The sequence below is a fragment of the Danio aesculapii genome, chromosome 15, assembly GCF_903798145.1.
Source record: "Danio aesculapii chromosome 15, fDanAes4.1, whole genome shotgun sequence".
NCBI lineage: Eukaryota > Metazoa > Chordata > Actinopteri > Cypriniformes > Danionidae > Danio > Danio aesculapii.
This window is the reverse complement of record NC_079449.1, coordinates 41124919-41151073: the sequence shown is the minus strand read 5'-3', so window position 1 is coordinate 41151073 and position 26155 is coordinate 41124919. Positions and strand designations below refer to the sequence as shown.

At 34.5% G+C, this 26155-nt stretch overlaps 1 protein-coding gene across 2 annotated transcripts; it reads right to left on the bottom strand.

Moving 5' to 3' along the window:
- Window positions 1-227: 227 nt before the first annotated feature.
- On the bottom strand, window positions 228-25818 carry ech1 (enoyl CoA hydratase 1, peroxisomal). Of its 2 annotated transcripts, none has more exons than XM_056473775.1 (11): window positions 25703-25818; window positions 25542-25614; window positions 21063-21231; window positions 20705-20793; window positions 20191-20315; window positions 12132-12180; window positions 7722-7786; window positions 7469-7539; window positions 7304-7375; window positions 3138-3288; window positions 228-757 (listed from the first exon to the last, which is right to left on the bottom strand). In XM_056473775.1, the coding sequence occupies exons 2-11, from the start codon at window positions 25570-25572 to the stop codon at window positions 653-655; spliced, it is 927 nt and encodes a 308-aa protein (XP_056329750.1). In that variant the 5' UTR covers window positions 25573-25614; window positions 25703-25818; the 3' UTR covers window positions 228-652. The 2 variants fall into 2 exon arrangements, with proteins under 2 accessions (XP_056329750.1, XP_056329751.1); XM_056473776.1 differs by having other exon boundaries at window positions 25746-25764.
- Between the last annotated feature and the right edge of the window lie 337 nt (window positions 25819-26155).

Sequence of the window (26155 nt, the reverse complement as noted above, 5' to 3'; positions counted from 1 at the left end):
GGTTTTAGAATACACAAGATTGGATCAGCGCTTTTATACCCAACTGAGTAGCCAATAATTTGATATGATGTCCAAAGTTTGTACATGCCTCTATAGCGTTTACACTGTATGATTATGAATACCTGAAACCAGGACTCACAGATGCCCATATGATATCCACGCTGCAATCATGTGTATATTACAAGACCAAGCTAGTTTCTCTTCAGCCCATTCAGCTGACTATACACTTATGGAAGCATTAGCTTTTTTATTGAGATGCAAAAAAACATCATAATTGAAAATATCACATTTTTGAGAAGTCTTGACTCACAAAATCAGTCAAAATCTGACAATATATGAATATTCACTAAGTTTTTAGGGTGCATTCAAGCACTGAACAGGCTTAGCAGCTTTTTGGTTAATTAACATTTGTGAGTCAGTATTGAAGGCAACCATTAAAATATTAAATCAAACATTCATTTTACTTGACCCAGAAAGACATAACTTCAAACTGCAGAAATTTACCCAGTGAGGACAGAATTTATAGAAGTAATAGCTACAGGTATGTTTCAGCTGTAAAAATCATGTTAATTAAGTTGATCGGATCAAATTGATCTCAGGAGATTGTGTTCAATGGACTTTATAATCTGTTTTTTTGGGGGTGCTTACAATCTCAGAGCTTTGAGAAAATAATTTCTTTGAGGTTCTTCTTCTCCATCGCTGCCTGAGCTGACTTCATTAAATCTTGGGTTTGAAGCATGCTCATATTCCATGTGTTCTGCAGAAACAAACAGAAACAGGAAACAAAGGTATAACTACATTAAACAAATCCAAGTGAGTTAACATTTCATACATGTCTTATAATATGATTTGCATACAGCATTAAGTCAGCATGTTCATAATTTTATATGTAGCGCAAGAAGCATAGACTTCTTGAATGATTGACTAACCCACCAATATTGTTTCATATTTTTGCAGTATGCGTTTCTCCTTTTTCAACTTTAAATTATTTTAATAATTTAAAGTTGAAAAAGGAGAAATGCATACCTTATTGAGGAGACCTGCCTTATTGAGGAATGTTTATTAATAATAATAAAAAATAATTAATATAAATGATAGCAAAAACAATACACACATACATACACATATTTATTTATTATGATGGAATGTTTAACGTTTTTTTATTACGTACTATTTTTTTATTAGTGATAATCAAGGATGGCCAGTATTTAAGATACAGTACATTTATTTCAAATACCTATTTTAAATACAAAATAGTATTTTGTATTTGACGGGGTTTGTAAAAATGGCTTAATATTTTGTATCAAAATACTTCAGTGTCATGTATTTTAAAATACTGTAAATGACTTTGTAGGAAATCTAGATCAAGACATCATATGAATGCACCCTCTGATTGGCGCTTTGGATATTATTGACTCTTCCAGTTAAAAAAGAATTGAAAAAATCGTAGGAGAAAGAGAGTATTTTGTACAAATAATAGTAGTTTTGGATGGATTGCCGATGCCAAATATTTGTCGTTAAATCAAACAACATAAAAATAAGTCCCACAGTGGCGATTCCTTCAATACTTCATTGGCTGTTTCAAATGCCAGTAGTTGATCAGTAGGTGTACTGTATAGTTAATGAAGAGGAAAGATGTAAGCTTTAAGATTTCACAACATATGAAACACTAATATTTAAGAATCAAAACCCCTAATGCAGTTTATTGGAGAGTTCAATAGCAACAACAAAAAGCTGGTAACACTTTATAATAACTACACATTATGAATCACTTACTAAGCATTAGCATCTAGTGAATTCATTATTTGTTAAGCATTAACTCTACATTAATAAACATTATTTAGCCGTTTATAACTGCAGCTACAAATGTTGTATTATTGACTTACAACCACATTTATAATGTGCTTAATAATTGTACTTTCATCATTTGTGACTGGTTGATTTTTCATTACTAAATGAAGTATTGCATTATTTACAAATCATTTGTATTTAAGAGTAGTTGGAGGTTTTTAAGATAATTCAGAATGAGTTAGTAAATGATTAATAAACTACTGAAATCAACATTTATATATTTTATTATTCAGGCATATAGTAATGGTTACTATGTATGTTAATAAATGCTTTATTAACTCATCTTCATGCAGTTTTGTGACCTAATCTGAAGTAAGGACTATTTATTCTTTATACATCCCTTAGAAAAGACAATTAAAGGCTTAGTATCAAATGAACAATAAATCTTTACAATCTTTTCTAAAAAATAAAATTACTGTAAAGTTTAAACATTTAGAATTTAATTGACCCTTTAATTGTCATTTATTAGTGATTTAAAATGCATAAATAGTCCTCACTTTAGATTAGGTCACAAAACTGCATGAAGTTGAGTTAATAAAGCATTTATTAACATTCAAATTAACTATAAATTAATATATGCTTGAATAATAAGATTTATAAATGTTAATTTGAATATTTTATTAATCATTTACTAACTCCTTTTGAATGATCTTAAAAAAAACACCAACTATTCTTAAATAACTGGATTGTAAATAACGCAATACTTTAGTAATGGAAAATAAATAATTAACAAAGTATGAATGTATAACTATTAAGCACATTATACTTGTGCTTATAAGTCAAGAATACAGCATTTGTAGATGGAGTTAAAAACTGCTTACTAACGTTTATTAATGTAGAGTTAATTCTTCACCGATAATGAATTCACTATTTGCTAATGCTTAATAAATGGTTCATAGTGTGTAGTTATTATAAAGGGTTACCCTTTATTTAACACCATTTTAAAATGTTAAGAGGTTGAATAATCATTGTACAGAGATGATGGCAATTTTACTGCTTACATTTGTTATCAAACATTGTTTACTACGCCAAGTCAGTTTAATGGTAAAGGGATTGATTGAATAGGTCTAATTGATGGAAGATTTGCAAAGAAATGTCATGCTCCTTTTTAAGTATTTTGTAGCATTTTTAAAATACTGTATTTTATTTCGATACATGTTGTGACCTCTGTACTTTGTAGTTTATTTTGATACACCTAAAATTACGTTTTTTTTTTGTATTATATTTTAAAATACATTTCATCCCAAGCCTGGTGATAATGACCTAACTGACAGTTCTGATCTTACCATATAATTCAGAGAATCTGGAACACTGTGGTCTCTGGAGTAAATGAGATTGACTTTGGTTCCCTGGACTGCCACCGGACTTTTGCTGGCAATCTCTTGTGCCATCTCCAGAGCTCCAGCCATCATAGTCTCTTTATCTGGGAACACACGGCTGTATGGAAGAAGAAAAACCCATGTAAACTAAAATGCATTATGCCCTTGCACTTTTTAGTATAATACCTTTGATGTAGTGTGGATTTATCTGCTGTTTGTTTATGTACAATTCAGTAAAGTGTATGATAAATCTTCTGTTTTCTACAGTAACTGGAAGCAATAATATAGAGGAATGACAAAATTTACAGTACTTAATATGTGACAAGCTAAAAAAAGTTATGTTCAGTCTGTGTTTCTACTTTTTCAAATGCATCTTTGTACTGCATTCAAGCTCAAATTTATATTATAAAACCCAAGTGCTGAAGAAATCGGAGCAGCTGAAATTGAAATATGTATGGGGCATCTGACCACTTAGAGCAGAGCAGGCTCATTTATTTTTTGACCTTGGATGAATGGAGAAGCTAGTGTAGAAGACCTTTAAAATAACCTACAATATAACATACCATACATTCTAAAAAGAGTACAACTGACAGGTGGAAGAGATGCAAGACATTTGTTTAAATTTATAAGAAAAAAAGTTGTTAATTTTTATTAAAACTTAATGTACTGTAGCTGTTATAATACATCCTGTACACTACCTGACAAAAGTCTTGTCGTCTATCCAAGTTTTTGGAACAACAAATAATAATTTGACTTCTAGTTGATCATTTGGTTTCTGAAGTGGCTGTTATGAAAGGCAAAGGCCTCTAGTTTACGCTTATTTTACAAAAAAAATAAATAAAAAAATAAATAAATAAATAAATAAAATAAATATATATATATATATATATATATATATATATATATATATATATATATATATATATATATATAGCATCAGGTTTTGTTTTTTAATTATATTATAAGGACAATAAGGTCTGACTTTGCTGAGACAAAACCCTTGTCATTTAACAGAAATAATGTACAGTATGGAAAAAGTTATTGCGCAGTGGAAAAAGAATTAATATTGCATATGACTCCTATGAGCTTGGAGGACTGCATCCATACATCTCTGCAATGACTCAAATCACTTATTAATAAAGTCATCTGGAATGGCAAATAAAGCGTTCTTGCAGGACTCCCAGAGTTCATCAAGATCATTTGGATTCATCTTCAAAGCCTCTTCCTCCAACTTACCCCAGACATGCTCAATAATGTTCAAGTCTGATGACTGGGCTGGCCAATTCTAGAGCACCTAGACCTTCTTTGCTTTCAGGAACTTTGATGTGGAGTCTGAAGTATGAGAAGGAGCGCTATCCTGCTAAGCAATTTGCCCTCTCCAAAATGGGCAACACAAATGTCTTGATACCTCAGGCTGTTGCCATCCATGTTGCCATCAACTCTGCAGATCTCTCGCACACTCCCATGTTGAATGTAACCCCAAACCATAACCAAACTGGACTGATTTCTGTGAGAAGCTGTGGGCCTTGGCAAACGCAACATGTTTTTTAAAATTGTCTTCTGTTTAATGCTGGTTTCTGAGCAGCCATTGAGACCACTGCGTGAGAGGATTCGACAAACTGTTCCTGTAGATACAGGAGTTTCTGGAGACCAGTTGTTTTGTAGCTCTGCTGCAGTTGAAAAAGTGTTGGCCCTGCACTGTCGAACCAACAAGTGTCTCATGGGGTCTGCCTGACCTGGACCTGTCATGAAGTTCACCAGTTTCTTCAAATCTTTCTCTTTATCCTCTCTACTTGACATTTAGATACATTAAAGATGCCTGCCACCTCAGCAGGAAACTTTGTCTTCAAGTTCTAGATGATGAGCACTTTGGTCTGTGGTTTGGTCTGTGGTTGAATCTTTGGCATGCTGTCAGGTCAGGATACATTTCAAATGAAGGTTGGTGCCGCGTCACAATTCGCCTAAATAGTATTTGAAAGTAGAATTAGTATGTCCCAAATCGTAGTATGTTAAAATGAGTATGCCAAAGGTTCCTGTATGGGTTACTATTTCCGGTAAAAACTCGAAGTGTAGAAGCGTTTATACTCTGACCGCTGATATTGCCCACAATACATTGCGCATAGGATGTGAATTCCATTTAGAACTACAAATACAGATGAAAAGTATAAACAAACTACAAACATGATGGATGCGCGAGACCAACCGTCAACTAGAGAGGCTTTGGTAAAGATGTTTGTATGACTGTTAATATCTAGCCCAGTGGAACATGTTTTAATCGCGTTTTCTGTGTTATATTTCATCTGCAACAACACTGAACTTATATAAAGACGTGTTTAGACATTAATGTCTGAATGCAGAATTATCCAAACACCTGAGGAGATTTCTCTGCATGAAAGACTCGTGATTGGGAGATTTACCAGCTGCTGCTGCTTCTTCAATAATGTAGGAAATTAAATATGAAAAAAATGTGGATGATGTGTGGATGATTGACAGGGCTCGTAACTAAGCAACACAACGATCTGTTAACGAGGAAGTAGTGCGTCCCAAAAGCTTGCATACTCTTCTGTTACACACTCAAAAGTGTGTACTTTTCCTTCATAAAAAAGTACATACTTTTAGGGTGTAGTATAAGTATGCGAATTGGGAAGCAGCATTGGTGTGTTGGGGTTCTTTTTTAACACACCCGGGAATGTGTTATTTACAGTATTGGTCACAGGTGATGCTCTAATTCATGATTGGGAGAATCCTTTAAAGATGTGACGAGACTTTCATCTTAGCAAAGTCTGACCTGTCTGTCCTAATGAAATAATTAAAAAAATCAAGATATAATACGATATTATTGTGGTTAAATAAGCGTAATCTGGAGGCCTTTGCCTTTAATACAAGCCACTTCTGATACCAAATGATCAACTAGTCAAGTTATTATTTGTTGTTCCTAAAACTTAGATCAGGTAGTGTATGGGTTCATTCACATTTTTCCTACAAAAATTCCATAACTTTTCCAAGACTTTCAAGTAAATTTTCATGACCTAATGTTTCATGCAATGTCTACATATGCATGGTAAAAGAAAAACAATGCATGCTCAAATTTATTACAGCATATCGTAAAACATGCAGCAATCTATTTAGTTTCAATTTATATTTATATCCATGTAAAATTGATTTCGATAATGCTGACACCGCACTAATAATGTGAGAGTATGTGACTGGCCATGGACAGAATAGAAGTCAAGACAATTAACCCAAGGTTTCCGCTACATTCATTTTTCCATGGCAGGGCACCACACCAAAATTCATCCCACCACGGCTACATTAACGTTCTCATTAAAAATATTCAGTCATTTTTTAATAGCGGGTTATAATCGCACCAAAACGTATTAAAAGGTAAGTGAATAATAACAGTGCAAACTTTTCTGCAACCATAGCAATGCAGTGCGTTATTTGTTTAACCCTTTAGGGTGATATGCTGACTGACAGGTGTGTGATGCGTGAGGCCAGCAAACACGGTGTATAGCTTTCAGTTAGGATGAACACAGTTGGAACCCAAATGGAGTTTATAGCTATTTTACTTAACTTCAGCACGCATTAATGCTGCTCTGTAGGTCTATTGGAGACATTCATAAATATTCCTAGCCAATCTAATAAATGTTGGAGACATACTCACTACATAAACGTGCACTTCAGCAGCGTTTATTTGAGAGCACACAAGAAAATCTGAACTTGAGCAGCCTATATTTGAGGGCGTGCAAGAAGTTTTGTGCATGAACAGAGGAAATCAGCGGGCAAGCAAAGAGATTCTCATGCTCATATTACATAAATCTGATCTTGACTTGTAATACTACGCTCACGACATTTGCTGCTGAAATAACGCCATAGGTAGTTGGTAGATCTGTGCAAAAGGCCTGCCGCCACAGCTGGAAAAAATCCTAGAGGAAACACTGTATCCTATATTCAAGAATACAGATATTTGCTTTCCATGACTTTTCCAAAACTTTGTGGGTTTTTCTGTTTTTCCAAAACTTTTCCAGACCTGGAAAATGCCATGTCAAAATTCCATGACTTTTCCAGGTTTTTGATGACCGTATGAACCCTGTTTAAAATATAGCATGTCATCTTAATGCTTAAAATCTCACCTGACCAATCCACAGCTCTTGGCTTCATCAGCATACATCTTCCTTGCAGTTAAAGCCAATTCGTTCACTAGACTTAAAGACAGTGACAACATATTTTACTATTAACTGCCTTAAAACAAAGAACTGCTACTGAATTTATAACACACTTTCATATTAAGTAAATACCTTCGACTTCCAATAACTCTGGGGAGGCGTTGCAAAGTCCCAACATCAGCAGCCAATCCAATATCAACTTCCTGAACAGAAAATGATTAGATCAGGCATTTAAATATATGAACATTTGCAGTTTATACGTTTATTCTAAAATCCTTTTACACTAATGACCACAGAGGAGTTCATATTGGGATTACAGGGAGCTTAACATAATTGAAAATTAAAAAAGCTGTCAATTAAAAAAAAAAAAAATAATAAATCTCACCTTGACCTGAAACCAGGCATCCTGTGTACACAGGCGTATATCACATGCTGTGATCAAGTCAACTCCTTTAAAACACACACACACAAATTATTGATAAATTTTTTTTTCTTTTATATGGAGTAACTTAGTGTTACCTAACTTCACTAGTACAATTTGTTTAAAGTACAATAAATGATATGAATTAATTCTCAACTTGTTAGTTGTCACTGTATGATACAGACAGGTTAAGTCTCAAATAGGGCCTACAAGTTTTGTCTCAATCAATGTTTGGTAACACTTTTAAAATAATGATCCATTAGTTGTTTGTTAATGTATATATAAACAATTAGTAATCATTTATTACATTCAACTTTGTTAACATTGGCATTTCTGTGTGGAGTTTGCATGTTTTGCGTGTTAGCATGGGTTTCCTACGGGTGCTCCGGTTTCCCCCACAAGCCCAAAGACATGTGGTATAGGTTAATTGGGTAAGCTAAAATTGTCTGAAGTGTATGTGTGTGAATGAGTGTGTATGGATGTTTCCCAGTGATGGTTTGCAGCTGGAAGGGCATCGGCTGTGTAAAACATATGCTCGATAAGTTGCCGGTTTATTCCGCTGTGGCGACCCCAGATTAATAAAAGGACTAAGCCGAAAAGAAAATGAATGAATGAATGAACTGTTAACGTTAGTAATAAAGTAATTTAAGTAATTTAAAGTTATGTTACTTCACGTTAACCCACTGTGCATTAACTAAGGTTAACAAGTACAATATTGGATTTTAATAATGCATAAGTTAATGTTGAACTGTGGTCAATAAATGGGGTAACACTTTAGTTTAGGTCACAATTCACAGTATTAAACTATCAACTAACACTACTAGCTTAATAAACTACTAATTAGCTGTTTATTAATAGTAAGTAAGGTAGAAGTTGGGTTTAGGTTTTGGGTAGGATTAAGGATGTAGAATAAGATAGCGTCCTTATAATAGACAGGTAATAAGCCGGTAGTTAATAGCATGAATTGTGACCTAAACTAAAGTGTTACCATAAATGCTTTACAAGATTATTGATACTTAGTAATGTTAGTAAGTGCATTACCTGATGGATCATTACTCTGAAGTGTTACCAATGTTTATTTAGAGGCAAACTTTTTTGGCCGTGTAACATCATGCGTCATTGTGTGGAGATGGGTTGAGTGGGAGGAGAGGTTATATATGTGCCTATAGAAAATGATCGTACTCCTTTGAAATGATTACTACATTTTTCTAACAGCCTGAAGTAAAATCACGTCCAAATGACTTTTTCAGCCTTCTGAAATGTTTCTGTAGCGTTCTCCTAACCTGTGCCTTTCTACAACTTCACGCCGAATGTCTTTTGAAGGCATGGTGTAATGCGAGTAAAAGTATAGATTGTCACAGGCTATGATGATTTTCTATGTATATATACGTACACATATATACAGTTGGGCAAAAAAAGTATTTAGTCAGCCACCAATTGTGCAATTTCTCCCATTTAAAAAGAGGAGAGAGGCCTGTAGCTTTCATCATAAGTACACCTCAACTATGAGAGACAAGGTGAGAATAAAAATCCAGAAAAATCTGGATTTTTAATGAATTTATTGGTAAATTCTTTGGTAAAATAACTATTTGGTCACCAACAAACAAGCAAGATTTATGGCTCTCACAGACCTGTAACTTTGTCTTTAAGAGGCTCCTCTGTCCTCCACTCTTTACCTGTATTAACAGCATCTGTTTTAACTCATCACTAGAAAAGACACCCGTCCACAACCTCAAACAGTCACACTCCAAACTCCACCATGGCCAAGACCAAAGGGCTGTCAAAGAACAACAAAAACAGAATTGTAGGCCTGCACCGGGCAAGGACGACTGAATCTGCATTAGTTAAGCGGCTTGGTGTAAAGAAATCAACTGTAAGGGCAATTGGTCAAACTTTATTTTGATGGCCCATTTGTTGAATTACATTGTTACATTGCATCTACATGCCAACTAATTATAACTATTGGATCATAAGTAGACTGTTAGATTGGGGTTAGAGTTGGAGTTAGGGTTAGTGTAAGTTGACATGTACTTGTAAAGTTTCTTATAGTCAGTTAAATGTCTGTTGAAGGAGCAGTATCAACAGATATTAAGCAGACAGTCTACTAATACTCAAATGGACCATCAAAATAAAGTGTTGTCGAGCAATTTTTAGAAAATGGAAAACATTCAAGACCACTGATAATCTCTCTTGATCTGGGGCTCCATGCAAGATCTGCAGATTGGAATGACCTGCAGAGAGATGGGACCAAAATAACAAAGGATAACATCAGTAACACACTGCACCACCAGGGACCCAAATCCTGCAGTGCCAGACGTGTCCCCTTGCTTCAGCCAGTACATGTCAGGGCCCGTCTGAAGTTTGCTAGAGAGCATTTGGATGATCCAGAAGAGGATTCATATGATGTCATATGGTCAGATATAACCAAAAGAGAACTTTTTGGTAAAAACCTGTGGTGTTTTGAGGACAAAGAATGCAGAGTTGCATCCGAAGAACACCAGACCTACTGTGAAGCATGGGGGTGGAAACATCATACTTTGGGGCTGTTTTTCTGCAAAAGGACCAGGACAACTGATCCGCGTAAAGGAAAGAATGAATGGGGCCATGTATCGTGAGACTTTGAGTGAAAACCTTCCACCAGCAAGAGCACTGAAGATGAAACATGGCTGGACCTTTCAACATGACAATGATCCCAAGCACACCACCATTGAAGAAGTGTCTTTGTAAAAAGCATTTCAAGGTCCTGGAAAGGCCTAGCCAGTCTCCAGATCTCAACCCCATAGAAAATCTTTGGAGGGAGTTGAAAGTCTGTGCTGCCCAAAACATCACTGCTCTAGAGGAGATTTGCATAGAGGAATAGGCCAAAATACCAGCAACAGTGTGTGAAAACCTTGTGAAGACTTACAGAAAATTTTGACCTCTGTCATTACCAAAAAAGTAAAAAATAACAAAGTATTGAGATAAAATTTTGATATTGACTAAATACTTATTTTCCACTATAATTTGCAAATACATTTGTTAAAAATACCACAATGTGGTTTTCTTTCTCATTTTGACTATCATAGTTGAGGTGTACCTATGATGAAAATTACATCCTTTTGAAGGGCACCTATGGTAAAAAAAATCTACTTTTTCAAGCTGTTTGGACAGACATATGTGCATGTATGGTGTATAGACCGTCATATTGGGGTGATATAAGCACACCCCAATAGAGTCGAAGCGATATCACTAAAGGAACACCCTTGCTCTATTTTTAGACGCAAGGCTCATTGGGCTCAACACAAGATCAATATTCTCCACATTATCGCTCTAATCGGAATTATTGGTTGTATCTTTAGGTAAATTTGCAAACATGTGTACTTCTCATTGAGTCTACCTTACACTTCAGCCGTTTGCATTTCTCGTGATCACAGAAGCTCCCTGTGATCTTAACTAGCATGCGTTTTAGAATTCCAAACATAGGTTTCTATCAGGGTACACACAACAGCGCGACGATTCGGGACACTTTATGTTTCTGCCGCGCCACAGAGAGTGTCTGGTGTGCCGTGTCGCGGCTTCGAGCGACGCATCCCCTGCCTCAGTCAAAGTTAATTCAGTGTGCGTGGTTATTAGTCTCGGTGTACAAGCTCGGTACTTGAAACTAGCACACAGTTGGCTGTAAAACTATACAAAGACACAAATGATTTTGTACTCTCTGCTTGGTCTGTGTCCGAGTCGTATATGTACGACTGAATGCTGATCCTCTCACTCCTGATTCTTCTCTCAGTCTGCCCAAACACAGAGCGGGTGAGCTCATGGCTCCGCCCCCTTGTTACGTTGGGCGGGAAGCCGAAACTAGTCTACATGTGAAGCAACACACCCCTAAATCAGCGAACTGTGGACACGCCCCCAACATGACACTTTTTAACACATTATAATAAAAAAATCTGAATTGTGTTTTAAACTGAACCTAAACTGGCACACTCAGAACCATAATATTAATATTAAATCATAAAAAAGAGGTTAACTATGTGCCCTTTAAGATGAGATGGAGAAACTTGCACAAATGATGGCTGACTAAATACTTTTTTGCCTTACTGTGTATAATATATATATATATATATATATATATATATATATATATATATATATATATATATATATATATATATATATATATATATATATATATGCATGCCCAGTCAAGACAGCTCACTTGCTCATATATTTATTTCCTGACCAAACAGCTTGGAACCTATTATTCCTTGGAACAATACATTTTATTTAACGCTGTTTTATGCTGTAAAACTAAACCACAATCCTGTCTCTTCAATAAATAAATCTAGAAAAGTATGGATAGTGTAAAACTTGGAAACTTGGTCCACAGAAACATACCTCCTCCTATACATGCTCCATGAATGGCTACAATCACTGGTTTTGGACACTGTGCAAAGAAACACAAGAGACAAGATGAATTTTTTTTAATTGTATCCTCTTAAGGCTCAAGATGTTTTTTACATGTTTTTTTTTTATTTATTTCTCTTTGCTATTTGGGCTTATTGGAACCTAATCAGAATAAAAACCTAAGTATCATCTTTTGATACGATGTACTTTTAGAGAAAAATTATGTCCATATATGTGGACTCGTGGTCTGAATTAACATAAAACACTTTATCCTGAATTTTTTTAATGCATATTTAGCATAGAATATTTTTTTTACTTGCTTTGACTATCAGAGAGTAAAAACAATTTTTGTTCCCCATTTTGGACAGTTAAAAATAGTGTTTGGGACATTTCATATATTGCAAAACAGTTGCAGGATGACACTGTATGTCTGTAACAAAATATAAAACATTCAAGGTATTTTAAATAGCCACTTAACAGCTAAAATGTGCTGTCCATGTATGTTTGTAATAATTCTGAGGTTATTTTATGGCTTCTTTAGGCATATTCTGAAACAGAATATTAAAAAATATATAATTTAGACATTTTAAAAAGAATAGATCAAAATTAGAGAACACAGATGTAATAAACTTTCCAGTTTTCATTAAATGAAACAAAAGGCTAGACTAACTTTTATAGAGAGCATGCTGCTTTAAAAGTTCACTTTAGCAATGAAAGCAAGTATAAGATTTTGGGTCTGATTGAAAACTGTATGGGGAACTATATAAAGAAGTCAGTGAAAGGTGGTTTTCTGCAGCAGAAGTCTGCCCTCTTATGGAACTGCATGGCAAACATGAATGCAAATGTTTATTAGAAGCTCCTTCAGATGCAGTTCCTTCCCTAGGTTCACTAATCTATCAATCAGCAAACACTTTTTATGCAGCAGTGACATGCCCAGTCCTGATCGAAACCTGATCCTAAATCCTCGGTGACAAAGCTATGGCTAAGAAACCCATTACAGTCAGAAAACCTGTGGAAGAGACCAAAAGAAGAGTAGACCAAGATCACTCCAGGGCTCTCATTTATAACCATCATATACTGTATGCATAAAACAGCACGTCTTAACAATTCATTTACAAAATCTGTTAATTAAATAGGCTGCGCGGTTGTGCAGTGGGTAGCACAATCCCCTCACAGCAAGAAGGTCGCTGGTTCAAGCCTCGGCTGGGTCAGTTGGCATTACTGTGTGGAGTTTGCATGTTCTCCCAGTGCTTGCGTGGGTATCCACGCGTGGGCGACCCCTGATTAATAAAGTGACGAAGCCAAAAAAAGAAAATGAATGAATGAAGTCATCACATGTATAGTTGTGTGTGTGTGTGTATGTGTTCAAATGCTTATAAAAGAGCATTTGGTGTATAAAATGTTCATGTACACTTAAGAGACTTTAGAAAACCTGGATATGTACTGGCAGCTGTGCATTGTATTATGTTGTGTAGGATATTGATTTACACGACGTGGTGACGCAGTGGGTAGCACGTTCACCTCACAGCAAGAAGGTTTGTGGTTTGAGCCTCGGCTGGGTCAGTTGGCATTTCTGTGTGGAGTTTGTATGTTCTCCCCGTGTTCGCGTGGGTTTCCTTCGAGTGCTCTGGTTTCCCCCACAAGTCCAAAGACATGCGGTATAGGTGAATTGGGTGAGCTAAATTGTCTGTAGTGTATGTGTGTGAATGAGGGTGTATGGATGTTTCCCAGTGATGGGCATCCGCTACCTAAAATATGTGCTGGATAATTTGGCGGTTCAATCCGCTGTGACAACCCCTGAATAGTAAAGGGACTAAGCCGAAAAAAAAAAAACGAATGAGGATACTTATTTAGTGACGGTTTTTGTCAATTAGCATAACATGCTAGAGGCAATAGAGGCAAGCTCTGTTGCTCTTTAAAACCAGTAATGTGCAAGATTTATGTAAGACTTTTCCAGGTACTCAAATTTTTTGTTTTCATATAGCATTTTCAGTATTCTTGTCTATGCTCACCTTTAAGAAGTTTTACAGGCAAAATGCTATAACCGAGTCTGATGTTATAACCGAGTGTGATACTAGGAAATTAGCGGTACTACTAGAGACTAGAAATGTGCTGAAGGGGCTTAGTAGCAAAGCTAAGTTTTTGACTGCAACTAAATTTAAAGGTGCTGTATATAAGTTTTTGACTCTTTTAAAGCATAAAAACACCATGTGTTTGCAGATATTTAAGAAAAATGCCAAGTGAACATATTTGTTTATCTGAAAAACAATGCTGAAGTCAGATATTCTGCTTTGAAAATGTGTTTTCTGAACGCTCTCTTTGTTTTGGTCATTTTAACCTGCCCAGTGCCAGTTTGGGCCAATTATATTTCAGCACCCTGGGTTGCCTTGGTGGAAAACTGCATATTACATTTATTCATTCATTCATTCAGAAAGGCTCTGAAAGCATGCATCTGGTGGAAAGTAGACTAGCATACTCCGAAATAAGACAGATTCAGTTCCACATGAGGTTATTAATTAGCAATTGATTTAAATATTCCGAATGTAAACATTAGGTGAGCAGGTTACATTACTGCGTGTCCCAACAACACGCTGCACGCAGTGATAACCAATTTGGCTGTTTGCAGCAGACTAAACGCGACAGAAATTTAATACAGCCATTCAGAAACACAGAATATGCACTCACTCACTCACGAAACAGTAAGGTTTATAATCTATTTAATCCATATTAACCCTCTTTAACATTATTAAATTTAGATGCTAAATTACTGATAACGTTGTGTGTTTAGTTCTAAAGTTCCATTTCAAACTGTTTATTTATATTCAAGATCTGAGGTGAATTACCTGCTGCTGCTTTCAGTATATGGCAATAAACGTCATGTTAAATGACATTCAAACTCACATTGTTAGCAGTGAATAAAGCACAGGTGTACCTGAGGTGATCATGGTCATAGTTTTCTGTTGTTCATCTGAGAGAAATAGATGCTGTTTCTAATATATCAATTCGAGGTGTCGGTTAGATCAAAAACTATGGAACAAAATCAATGCCAAAAGTATTGAATTAAAAAGCTTGTTGAATAGCACAAACTGAAAAAAAATAATACACCGTATTAACAAGTTTTTGCATTTTAATGACTTGAATTGCAGGGTTTGTATTTTTAGGTCCTGAAATTTAACATAGCTGTTTATTTAAGCTGTGAATAGTTCAACTAAAAATATTTCAAACATGTTTTCGTACTTATAAATTCAATAATTCATTTTCAATTTCCAGGATTCACCTACAAAATATTCAATACCCTTTAAAAATACAATGTATAATATTCAAAAGGTAATTTTCAGTTCATTTTATTTCAGTTCAAATATTCGCTTCCATAAATTCAGTGGCTCAAATTCGACTGTTAAAATTCAACATTACATCCGGGAACTGCAGGAAAAGCAATAGATTGCAGATTGAAGATCGCCAGCTGCTCTTCCACCAGCAGGTGGAGATGGAATAATTTAGGTTTTTTTACCCAGTAAATAGACGAGAAAAAAGCTAATAAAGGCACAAAAGTAGCATTTAATATTAATATCAGTGTCTTGGACATTATAAGTAATAAAATGAGTATGAGTAAAATAAGTAAATGATCTTTTGGTCATTTATATTTGCCCTTATGTAACAGAAGCCAGTTGGTGATCGCGTAAACCTCACTCCTCGGATTCAGCGACAGATGTTGTTCTGCAGTGCCATTCACAGACTCTTAAATGGGCAGGTGCTCAGATATCATCTGAAACTTCAGAGGTGTTCCCATCAAATATTGGCAGCCATCCAGCATCTCTTAACCAGTATTTGACGTGCGGTGCTGGCTCTGACCGTGACCGGCCACCAGAGCTCGCGGCCACTCGTTTGCCTTTGCCGCGTACAAGCCGCACAGGTATAAAAAAAACGCCAAATATTTCATTCATTCATCAATTCATTCATTCTCCTTCGGCTTAGTCTATATTTTAGAGGTCGCCAATCATTTTAAATAATAAAGTAAAAAATAAATAAATAATAATAATAATAATAATAATAATAATAATAATAATAATAATAAATATATATATATATATATATATATATATATATATATATATATATATATATATATATATATATATATATGTATATATATATATATATATATATATATATATATATATATATATATATATATATATATTTTTTTTTTTTTTTTTTTTTTTTTTTTTTTTCTCGTTCATAATATAAAAATAAAGGCGTGCAGTAAGCCTAGCTAGTACATAACAATAAAAACAATTAATCTGGACAAACGCATGGCACCATGGCAGAACCCCAAAAATTAGAAAAATGAAAGGCAGGCAGAGTGTTAAAAAGAAATACTAATTTAGAACCACGAATGACTTATTCAAGCGCAGTAGCCTAAATAAATGTTATAAAATAATAAGAATAATAACAATAATAATAATAAAATATAAACAACAACAACAATAATTTAAATAATGAAACTATAGCCTACCCCAATCCTGAAAAAGCTGCGTTTAAACAGCACAAACACTTCTAATAACCCCTTAATGCTTATGCCATATATTAGACGGTTCTGTATTAATAACTGAAGACGCTCCTTTAATGCATTTGCTCGCTATGTTAAATTATTTTAAATTACACGTCCCATCCATACCCAACCTTAAATCATACCTGAACACTGTCTTTATCTAACACTATCTGTCCAACAGTTGCAAGTAAACTGTTTTGTGTGACATTCTCATAAAATCTCTCTGGTTTTGAATTTTGTATGATTATTTTATTTCCTTTCTCTTACGTTTATATTCTTTAGCAGCTAGTCAATATTATACTTTACATCTATGGAAGAATGAGTTAATAAAGATAGAGAATGTAACATCATATTCATCAAAAGACGGTTTATGTGCATTAGAGATGCGCGGTTGGCGGTTTCAGCCGCGGACTCCGCGGATAAACCGCGGATCGGGCGGATGACGTGCGAAAAACAATATTTTAATTAAATTCGGGCGGGTGGCGGGCGGTTGTACCAATCAAATAAAAAAAATATGTATAAATTGTTAAATATGATCTGACCATACCTACATCCAAAAAATCGAGCACACTTTGAAATAGTCACATTTTCATCAGGTAGTAATATGTCTAGTCGAGTCTATGAGCAACAAGTGCTGTGAGCGAGCGCTCCTTCAGTGCAGCAGGGCGCGTTATAGAGGCCAGGCGCTCTCGTCTGAATCCTGACACTGTGGATGCTATTTTATTCCTGCATAGTGCCAAGAAAATTCAAACTAGACCTAAGGTCAGGCATATTAAACCAATTAGCCTATGTTATCTAGACTACACATAGCCCATGTTTAATATAAACTTTTGAGTTCGGTCAGCTGATAATTTTACGTTCATATTGGTTTAGCCTGTTCTATTCTAGACATGTTGTGTATTAGTTATTTGGCCTCGCTTTTACGTTCTGAGGCTTAAGGTTATTTTGCCAGAATTTCTTTGTCGCAAGCGTATTTCATTATGCTTCAAGTTTGTGGGGATGATCGTTCATGGGTTATTGGGGCATAGACTTGTCATACAGGCAATTTAGCCTGGTCAGACTTCATGTTCGCTCAAAGAGGGATAGTATATATATATATATATATATATATATATATATATATATATATATATATATATTTGTTAATTGAATTTCTAATTGTGGGGGTGACTGAGCCTATAAGGCTTAACTACGATATGACGTTTTTATTATTATTTTTTTTTTTCAAATGTTTGCCAAAGCATGCGACTATAGCCTATGCCTACATTAAGATATTTATTTTAATATTTTTTTTACTGCCTGTTGTTTCTTTTGGCATATAAAATAGGCATTGTCTGATAGAGATATCAATAGAGGTTCATCTGTGTCGCAGAATTGGTGTTGTTTCCGATTTCTACAAGCTCAATAACTTCCACAGCAAAAAAATAAATAAAAAATAAATAAAAAAATAGTCGAAAAACTGTGCCCATTAATTAGATGTGCAAGACAAGCAGATAAGTTTTTGGGGTTGCTATGGACAACTACAAATGTGAACATTATTAGGCTATAATGTAAATGACTTATTATTCTATCTATTTGCTAAAAAATAAAGTGAAATAGGCATTTAGTAGTAGGCTAAATAGCAGCAGGTTGTAATGATGTGTCAAAATGCGTTTTCTATTAGGCTACTATAAAAAATGTACAGTACAATGCGTTTAATTTAGACTATTTATTTTTGTCCCTGTGCGCCGATCGGAGACGGAGTTCACTGCTGATATTCGTGTTGGATATTCTGAGAGCTTTATAGGGTGCTTCACATTTCACATTATTTGTGCATCCTCGTTTCCTTTTCTTGCTTTCTTTCCTCGTGTCTTAGCTCCACCCCTCCGGGATGCGAGGGAACGCAAGGAAAAGACTCGAGGACCAAAGACACGTCCTCGTATCGTTTAGCGTCACTTCAAAGCGTCGTCAATTAATGCTGGATTTGGCTTGCACGTTTGGATTAACTACATGTCTACATTAAAGTCATTCTCTATTCTCTAATAATCAATAAAGAAACATTCATTTAATAATAAAAATGAATAAGCCATTCAAATAAAGAGCCCAATCAGCAGATGGCGGGCGGGTGCGGTTTTAAAAATTGGTCAGAAATATTGGTGCGGATGGATGGCGGACGGATGATGAGTTTTGTGATGCGGTTGCGGATGAAATAAAAGCCCATCCGCGCATCTCTAATGTGCATGTAACGCCACTGGTCCGAGCAGGCGATACCGGTATGGGAGACAAATGCTGTGAGGAGATTAAAGATGGTAAAGTCTAGATCAGATATGTTGCCAGCCGGAAGTGCGATATGCACATTAATAAAGCAGCATTTTTTAATGAAACTGTGTAACAATAATTAATATTTTTACAGTACTGTGATGGTTGGGTTTAGGGTTGGGGTGGAGGTAGACGTTAATAAAATACAATAAATGGGAAATTTTATAAATAATAGAAATAATTGTCATTAACTTCCGGCCGCAAACGTATCCGATCTAGCAACAACCGGCTAAATATTGCAGAACAACATCTGTCGCTGAATCCGAGGAGTGTATAATAAATGACCAAAAGACCATTTACTTATTTTACTCATACTCATTTTATTACTTATAATGTCCAAGACACTGATATTAATATTAAATGCTACTTTTGTGCCTTTATTAGCTTTTTTCTCGTCTATTTACTGGGTAAAAAAAATCTTAAATTATTCCATCTCCACCTGCTGGTGAAAGAGCAGCTGGCGATCTTCAATCTGCAATCTATTGCTTTTCCTGCAGTTCCCGGATGTAATGTTGAATTTTAATAGTCGAATTTGAGCCACTGAATTTATGGAAGCGAATATTTGAACTGAAATAAAATGAACTGAAAATTACCTTTTGAATATTATACATCGTATTTTTAAAGGGTATTGAATATTTTGTAAGTGAATCGTGGAAATTGAAAATGAATTATTGAATTTATAAGTACGAAAACATGTTTGAAATATTTTTAGTTGAACTATTCACAGCTTAAATAAACAGCTATGTTAAATTTCAGGACCTAAAAATACAAACCCTGCAATTCAAGTCATTAAAATGCAAAAACTTGTTAATACGGTGTATTATTTTTTTCAGTTTGTGCTATTCAACAAGCTTTTTAATTCAATACTTTTGGCATTGATTTTGTTCCATAAAAAACTCCTTTAAACATGAAAACTATTCCGCAACACTGTTTAAACCAGTCGCTCCTCTCCTCAATCTGGCAACCCGCGCTTGCTTTTGTTTTGATCCAGGAGTGCAATTCCTAGTTCAACCACTGGGTGTCAAACTTGCATACAGCACCTTCAAGAGACTAAATTTTGACTGCAGTAACCCTCAGAAATATTAGTAGTAATCATTTTTTGTGCTATAACTATTGGTGTTCTTTAATTCTGACCAATATATTTCACATAAAACAAAATATATAATTTCATCGTATGTAAGATTTTTTTAAAATACTAACCTTTTCAATAACAGAGAAGGTCTCTTGGTATTTACTTATGGTGCGACGTAAATTCCACGAAATCCTGGCAGTGTCATCACCTACAGGCTGCAGAATATCACCAGCCATGCCCATGAGGTCAATACCTTTGCAATAAATCATTTATAAATGCCATGTAGCAATAAAAAAGTAGAATAAAAAAAATACATCTAATCCAGCAGCATTTACATACACTGTATACATTTATAAATCAAGTATTAAAGGGACATCGCATCACCCAAAAATGGAATTTATATCATCATGGTGAACTTTCCCTTTAATGACACACATAAAATGTCTCACAGATTAACACTAGTGTGTTATTATGAAGAATGAAAAACGTAATTAATTCAATGTTCATTGAAGAATTAGCATTTATATATAATAAGAGGGAGTATAACCAATCAACAAATCACAAGCAAAACTGAAACATTAGACTATTGACTGATAATATTTGTTAATATGTTGCAAAAATAGTAAAGCGAGACAGATTTACCAGAAGTGAAGAGTTTTCCAGCACCTGAGAAAACTACAGCACGGCATTCTGGGTCTTCGGCTATCTGATTAAAGCAGTCAACCATTTCTCTGGCGGTCAAAAAAACAAACACGGATTACTTTGAACACATACTGCTATTTTAATAAAACACTTTACAAGACCAGAGAAATTACATTAATCATAAAAGAAATCAAATCTACTTTGTAAACATTACTATTTATTCATGTCACTCTACTATTATTAAATAAGTTTACAAAGCCTAAAAGGAAAAGTTACAGGAAATGAAATCATATTAACAATAATTATACAAAAAATATTCATTGAACACCAAACTGTAGAATCGATATAGAAGCCATACAGCCAGAATGCTTTGTTCATGGCATTGCGTTTCTCTGGACGAGAGATCTCGACATGAGTGATGGTGTCAAGCGGCTGGCTGATTGACAGAGTTGTGAAGGGAGGGGTGGGTCCTCCTGATGAAGACATTCCTCTCACAGCATTCAGGAACGGTACAAACAGACCCTGTTCTAATCACAAAATACAGGTCAAATACACTTGTGAATAATTCTGATATTTGTCATACAGACCTATCTAATCTTCTGTTAGATAATATGTTTTAAATGACCAAATTTCAAAAACGTATTGTGAATTGAAGAAGAGACAAACCAGGAGAAATTTCGAGATATATACTCATCGGCAACTGACTTTGAGTAGGAGTTACCTCCCTTTCAGAAATGGGCTTTATTGCTTTCCCAGACATCTTCTATTCTCAAATGGAAAATGGAGCGTTTTCCTCATTTCAGAGTTAATATACTCACTTTTTACTTAACCTGCTTTCTGAAACTAGACTGCAGCTCTGCACAAGACGTTTGGCCATAGGAGAAATGGTCATGCCCAACTGAGCCTGGTTTCTCTCAAGATTTTTTAATTCTTCACTTTCGCCAATTGGTGAAGTTTTTTCCTCGCTGCTGTCGCCACTGGCTTGCATAGTTCAGGACCTGTAGAGCTGCGCATCGATGGATTTGCTCTTCAGTGTTTGAACTCTGAGTAGTGATTATTAAACCACACTGAACTGAGCTTAACTGAACTGAATCACTCAAAACTAATCTGACACTGTTTCAATTTACTATGATCTTCTATGTGAAGCTGCTTTGACACAATCTACATTGTAAAAGCGCTAGACAAATAAAGGTGAATTTAATTGAATTGTCACTTGATGCACAGCAATCAAACTTATTCTTGCATTTATAACCTCTTGTGGTTGCTTGTAGGCCTAATTAACAAACTTCAGCTAGTTCCAAATGCAGCTACTAGAGTGCTTTCTAGAACTAAAAAATTTGATCATATTAGTCCGGTTCTATCAGCTTTGCATTGGCTCCCTATTAAACATTGTATAAACTTTAAAATCTTACTGACTACTTACAAAGCTCTGAATGACTTGGTTCCGCAGTTTTTGAGTGAACTCCTGGTGCATTATAGGCCTCTCACATCCACTACGTTCAACTCATTGCCTTACACGGACATATTTCTCAAGATTCCTTTAATTTTTCACAATATTACATAGTTGAAGTCAGAATTATTAGCCCCCCTGTTTATTTTTTCCACAATTTCTGTTTAAGGGAGAGAAGATTTTTTCAACACATTTCTAAATACAATTGTTTCAATAACTCATTTCTAATAACGGATTTATTTTATTTTTGACATGATAACAGTAAATAATATTTGACTAGATATTTTTCAAGACACTTCTATACAGCTTAAAGTGACATTTAAAGGCTTAACAAGGTTAATAAAGTTAATCAGGCAGGTTAGGGTAATTAGTAATTGTATAATGATGGTTTGTTCTGGAGACTATAAAAAAATATAGCTTAAAGGGGCTAATAATTTTGACCTTAAAATGTTTTTTTTTTTTTAATTAAGAACTGTTTTTATTCTAGTTGAAATGAAACAAATAAGACTTTCTCCAGAAGAAAAAAAAAATCAGACATACTGTGAAAATTTCCATACTCTGTTAAAAGGGGGCTAATAATTCTGACTTCAACTGTATGTTAGCTGATGAATGACCTACATTTTTTACAATTTTGCAATGAGAAATGTTATTTTTAGTTAGCTTGACAATTGAATTAGCCTGACTTTGGCCACAAAATGATCAGCTATTGTACAGCTTAACTTACAAAGTCTGAAATGCTGCTTTTATACACAAACATGAAAATGCACACTTTTGCAAAATGGTTTAATTTGACCGATCTATACCTCTTACATTGTTTTTTGCTTCTGTCCCATGATATAAGAGTTATTATCAGTTAAAAACAGACACATTTTCTTAGTATTATTTTTTCAATTCAATAAAAGTTAAAACATCCCATATTCTTGATTTATGTAATTGGATTTGAATTATAATTATTAATAAGTAAACTACAGGGGACAATGACTGAAACACCTGGTTTTAGACCATAATAATTCATTTGTACTGTATTGGGCCTCCTTTTTAGGCCAATACAGCATCAATTTGTCTTGGGAATGACAGATACAAGTCCTGCACAGTGGCCAGAAGAATTTTTGAGCCATTCTTGCAGAATAGTTGCCAGTTCACTACGTGATGCTGGTGGAGGAAAAGATTTCACGACTCACTCCTCCAAAACAGCTAAAGTGGCTCATTAATATTAAGATCCAGTGACTGTGCAGGCCATGAGAGATATTCCATTTTACTTTCATGTTCATCAAACCAATCTGACACCAGTCCTGCTGTGTGTATTGATGCATTATCATCCTGATTGGCACCACCAGGATACACATGGCACCACCAAGATACAATATTTGACCCATTGGTGCACATGGTGCTCGAGAATGGTTCAGTATTCCTTGGCAGTGATGTGCCCATCTAGAACAAGTATTAGGCCTATGGAATGTCATGATATTGCAGCCCAAATTTTTCTCTGGTAATGCAACAGTCTGAGAAGTGTGCTTCTTTGGGGCTTATCCACACCGTAACTCTCCCTAAAGAACAATACATGTTTCACATCGTACACAGGCCAATTTTCACTGTTGGCACCATTTAAACTGACATTTGGCATTGGCATGAGTGACCAAAAGTTTGGCTATAGCAGCCCGGCCATGTATATGGACCCTGTGGAGCTCCAGGCACAAAGTTTTGGTGGAAACAAAACAGTTGAGGTTAACATTTAATTCTGCAGTGAGTTAGGCAGCTGTGGTTTTATGTTTTTTGTATAAAATCCGGGTTAGCACCTGACTATCCCTTTCAGACAGCTTCCTCTTGCATCTAGTTTCTGACGTTGGATCGGTTCCTCCTTCTTGTTGGTATCCTGACGTTACTCTGGATATTCCTCCACTAATTAAACACTCACACTCTGGTCTTACTAGTGGTATGTGCAATCAATGAACATTGGCCACGTGGCTGGTCAAATTTAGCCATGAAACCTCCAAGACTAAATTGGCCAGTGCTTCAGTTTCACTGTCTAACCCTTGTATATAGCAATAAAAGCAATAAAATATACAATACTGGTCAAAAGTTTGGGGTCATTATTTGTTTAAAGAAATTTATTTTGTTCATCAAGGCGGCATTTATCAAATGTAAAAAAAAAAAAAAAAAAAAAAAAGTACAATTGTTAAATACAAAAAATAAATTAAATATTTATTTATTACTCATTGCTTTTATTACTATTACCATTAATAATAATAACAATAATAAATAATATTAGAGTGATTTCTGAAGGATTATGTGACTGAAGACTCGAGTAATGAAGCTGAAAATTCATCATTAAAATCACTGGAATAAATTAAATTAGAAGCTACATTTGAAGTTATTTTATAGTGCAATAACATTTACAATTTTTACTGTATTGTTGATTAAATAAACGCAGCCTTGGTGAGCAGGATACGCTTATTTTAAAACATTTAAAAATCGTACAGACCCCAAACTTTTGACTGGTAAAAATCCATCTGCATTTAACATATGTATGTATGTATGTATATATATATATATATATATATATATATATATATATATATATATATATATATATATATATATATATATATATATATATATATTATAAATACATTAAAATAAAAAATCATATAATTAAATGTTAATTTACTAAATATTTTTACTCCGAGAGAACTACATGCAGCATTTATGCAATGGTGCCTTTACACCATTTTTGAACTTGAAGTAGTTTGCTCCCAAAAGTTTCTACTGTAATTTCGATAACGCATTATTCGAAAAACAAATGGGGTGAACATTTTCCACATGCTTCTCTGGAAAGATATTTCATTTATATTTTATAATTTTTATAATACAGTTTATATTATTATATTTGTTTTTATTTATAGTTACCTTCCCTTACAGTTATATTACAGTAACATAACGAAGTAAAGTGATCAGCTTAAGATGCTTTTAAATTCATGCCAACATGTTCTTAAATTTTATATGGCTAAAATTAGTTTTAAGTACCAAATACAAACTGATTATAGAAAACGAGATAAAAGCTGCATGCTGAACTGATCATTTTTCAATATTTGATTTATGTATTTAATGCATTTAATTAAACACTTATGTTGTTTAAAAAAAACATAATCACTTACTGTGACCTTTCCCCTAGTTAACCAAATTTAGCCAGTGCAATGACATTCACCAACATATAGCTACACAGTAGTATTTTCTTCAGTGTAACGTTGCGGTTTACGTGGATTAGAACAAAATGGTTTACAAAACTTGTGCGTTTGATTCTTTACGACCTAACCACAATAACACAACAATAATAATGCCCAGTATTGTTAATGTGAGTATATCAAACACACGTAAACTGTCACTTACTTCTGAAAGCAGACTTGAATACAAATGCCATCGGTGCCCTTTGACCAGTATATTCGCAATCAGAGTTGGTGACCTGTTTATCAAGAATATAATCTGATTTAGCTTCAGCAACTTTATCTGAGAGTGGTTACAAGTTAAAAAAAATAGATTATCGTCACAACCAGATAAAAGAACCGATCAAATCTGGAACAGTTGTGTTTTTACATTAGTTGTTTTATTCTGCAGCTTTTATTTTTCTAAGACGTCACCACGTTTTTCCCCTCTGCCGTACGGTGGCTTGTTTAGGACAATACTTAACTAGAATCACGTGTGCATTGTAAACCAATCACAGAATAGCAGTATTATAAAACCTTTGATTTCTTTTCAGTTTTCAAAATTTAATGTAATGTCTTATAAACGGTATTAATGATATTATTTTTTCAAAAAGTATTGTACTATTACATTATTACATCTTTATCTACTCATTACATCTTTTATCTACTCATTCTTTTTTTCTATTTACACATGCATTTACTATGTATTTTTACTTGCCATTTTGATATATTTTAGCATTTAAAGCATTTTAGATTCATTTAATAAATTTGACTATTTTAGTCTGTTTATCGGCTATGGCG

Bases quoted from the DNA above. Each gene is read 5' to 3' on its own strand.
- ech1 (XM_056473775.1), bottom strand. From the start codon at position 25,572: ATGGCATTTGTATTCAAGTCTGCTTTCAGAA. The intron at 3,289-7,303 runs GTGAGATTTTAA...TCTTCCATACAG, and splicing joins AAGAGCTGTGGATTGGTCAG to CCGTGTGTTCCCAGATAAAG. The intron at 758-3,137 runs GTAAGATCAGAA...TTGTTTCTGCAG, and splicing joins CAGATTCTCTGAATTATATG to AACACATGGAATATGAGCAT.